General features: G+C 38.5%; 1 protein-coding gene across 1 annotated transcript in view; it reads left to right on the top strand.

The window, feature by feature from the left end:
* LOC101850591 (atrial natriuretic peptide receptor 1-like) overlaps positions 1 to 2,159 on the top strand; it is a 23,820-nt gene extending 21,661 nt beyond the window's left edge. Inside the window, exon 8 of the mRNA XM_005105938.1 lies at positions 2,003 to 2,159. Within this exon, the coding sequence (XP_005105995.1) occupies positions 2,003 to 2,159 (157 nt within the window). The remainder of the gene's footprint in view (positions 1 to 2,002) is intronic.
* Positions 2,160 to 2,748: the final 589 nt, after the last annotated feature.

Genomic DNA, 2,748 nt, shown 5'->3' with positions numbered 1-2,748 from the left:
TTGATGTTACTATTGATGTTGTTGTTGTTACAATTGTTGTTACAACTGTTGTTGTTGTTGTTGTTGTTGTTGTTGTTGTTGTTGTTGTTACTATTTTTGTTGTTGTTGCTACTATCGTTGTTGTTGTTGTTATTATCGTTGTTGTTGTTGTTACTATCGTTGTTGTTGTTGTTACTATCGTTGTTGTTGCTGCTGTTGTTGTTGTTGTTACTATCGTTGTTGTTGTTATTGTTGTTACTATCGTTGTTGTTGTTGTTGTTGTTGTTACTATCGTTGTTGTTGTTATTGTTGTTACTATCGTTGTTGTTGTTGTTGTTGTTGTTGGTGGTGGTGGTGGTGGTGTTGGTGGCAGTGTTGCTGTTGTTTCTAACGTCACCATAGTCGTAAAAATCATTATTGCCCTTGCTGTTATTATTGTTTTTCTTGTTGATGTTGTCGTCATCATTTGTCGTTTTTGTTGCTTTAGTTGTTGAAGTTGCTTTTATTGTTGTAGCTGTTTGATATTGTTGTTGTATTCGATTGCGTCATTATATAAAAGATCGTCATAACAAGATAGTTCACTCCTCTCTTTGAGCTATATGAAAAGGTTTCCAAAAATTTGGGGACGCCCTCTTCGAAAAAGCGCGGATTTTATAACCAAGACTGCAACGCCATCTGAACCAATGCGCGGACTTCCGCTGGACACTTTTTTGGCTGAGTGAACTATCTTGGTATGTACGATCTTTGATTGTTTACCACCACATTCAGTTTTTAGCAGAATAATGAGGCTAGTCTAAGACTCAGGAGCAGACCTCGGTAAAAGATTGTAGCCTTCTCTTGAAGTGTATGACCTTGATAAAACCTTGAGAATAGAGGACCCTCTCCCTATCAGGAAATCAGCCTGCCCACGAATCTGCGTTTGAATTTTTTACACCAAAATTTCATCACAGCACAGGATTGGCAATCAGTTCCTTAGGCGGGATGCATATTCGTAAAAATATCCTGCTGTTGCTTGCCTTGCAAGAACAAAAACTTCATTACTGCCCTGTGCTCAATTTTCTCCATTTTGTATGTTGAAACTGGAGAACAACATACCCACATTCACTTACAGTGCAATGGTCGTTAAACCAGTATTAGGAAATTCCACAAAATTGACATGCATTCTAGGAAGATGGTTGTTGGCTTTCACCCCAAATTTCAGCCTTCTACCTTTATTCCTTCATGGTTTGGTAAAAGCTTTTGGTATGCCCCTCGTACATACAGTTTTAAAACTAACTCTTACATACAGTTTTTAAACTAGCTCTTACATACAGTTTTAAAATTAATTCTTACATACAGTTTTAAAACTAGCTCTTACGTTAGGTTTAAAACTAACTCTTACACACAGGTTTGCAGCTAACTCTTACATACAGGTTTAAAGCTAACTCTTACAAACAGTTTTTTAAATTTTTTAGTAGAAGTTTTACGAGTGCTCGCAACTGCATAAGGTCATAAGAGCGCCAAAAGATTAGAGGTGTTACAAGAGAGTAACAAACATAAAAAAAAGAAGAAGGGGAGATAAGGACGATAGATGACATACAGGTTTAAATCTAACTCTTACATTCAGGTTTTAAGCTATCTCTTACAATTACAAATTCAATCACAACGCAGAATTGTTTTACGGCACTTGCAACACAAACAAGTCACATAATAAGTGCCGAAGATTAGAGGTGTTACAACAGAGTAACATACACAGAAAAAAGGAGGGATGAGGACTATAGATGATTGATAAAAAGGATGAGAGATCAGGACTATAGATGATTGATAAAAAAGGAGGAGAGATCAGGACTATAAATCATTGATAAAAAGGAGGAGAGGTCGGGACTATAGATGATTGATAAAAAGGAGGAGAGGTCAGGACTATAGATGATTGATAGAAGAGGAGGAGAGATCAGGACTATAGATGATTGATACGAAAGAAGTAGCAAACCACACTAGAGCACCCACCAACCACTTATACGAACTGTCTGCTACTTGCATGTAGGAAGTTCAACAAAGCTGGCAGCCTCGTGGACAACCTCTTACAGCGTCTGGAGAAATACAGCACGAACCTGGAGAAGATCGTGGACGAGAAGGTGGATGAACTGAGACAGGAGAAACACAAGTCAGAGGAACTGCTGCGGCAGATGTTGCCTAAGTGAGTCGCGTATGATAATGATTATGATGATGATGATGATGATGATGATGATGGTGATGGTGATGGTGAGTGGTGGTGATGGTGATGGTGATGATGATGATGATGATGATGATGATGATGATGATGATGATGATGATGATAACAAGTGTATTTTAACATTATGGTTAAAAACCATAGAAGGTTTTCAAGATTGTGCTAAGATGAAAAGGTACACATTCTGCAATTTATTTGGCATCAATAATGTCCCTAATTCAACGGAAATGCAAACATCTTCTAGTCTTGATAAGTTGAACAACAACTATAGACTTCAAAGCCACCCCCACCCTTTCAGTATGCTATAATACATATTACAGTATAACACGGATAGTTCGAACACAGAAGACTCAAAATCACACATTCGTCGAACTGTCCATGCGGTCCCGTTTCCCCCTTCATTATCTTTGTAAGATATCCCTCAAACTAGGGATCCCTCGAACTACCGAGGCCGGACCCGACGAATTCGAGCTATCCGTGTTATACCGTATTTACTTAGACGATCTGGTTTTCAGCTGAATAAATAGACCATGTCTGTATTTCCGCCCCCCACCCCACCC

Source organism: Aplysia californica, unplaced genomic scaffold (assembly GCF_000002075.1).
Source record: "Aplysia californica isolate F4 #8 unplaced genomic scaffold, AplCal3.0 scaffold00501, whole genome shotgun sequence".
Classification (NCBI taxonomy): Eukaryota; Metazoa; Mollusca; class Gastropoda; order Aplysiida; family Aplysiidae; genus Aplysia; species Aplysia californica.
This window is presented reverse-complemented; position numbering and strand designations above follow the sequence as displayed.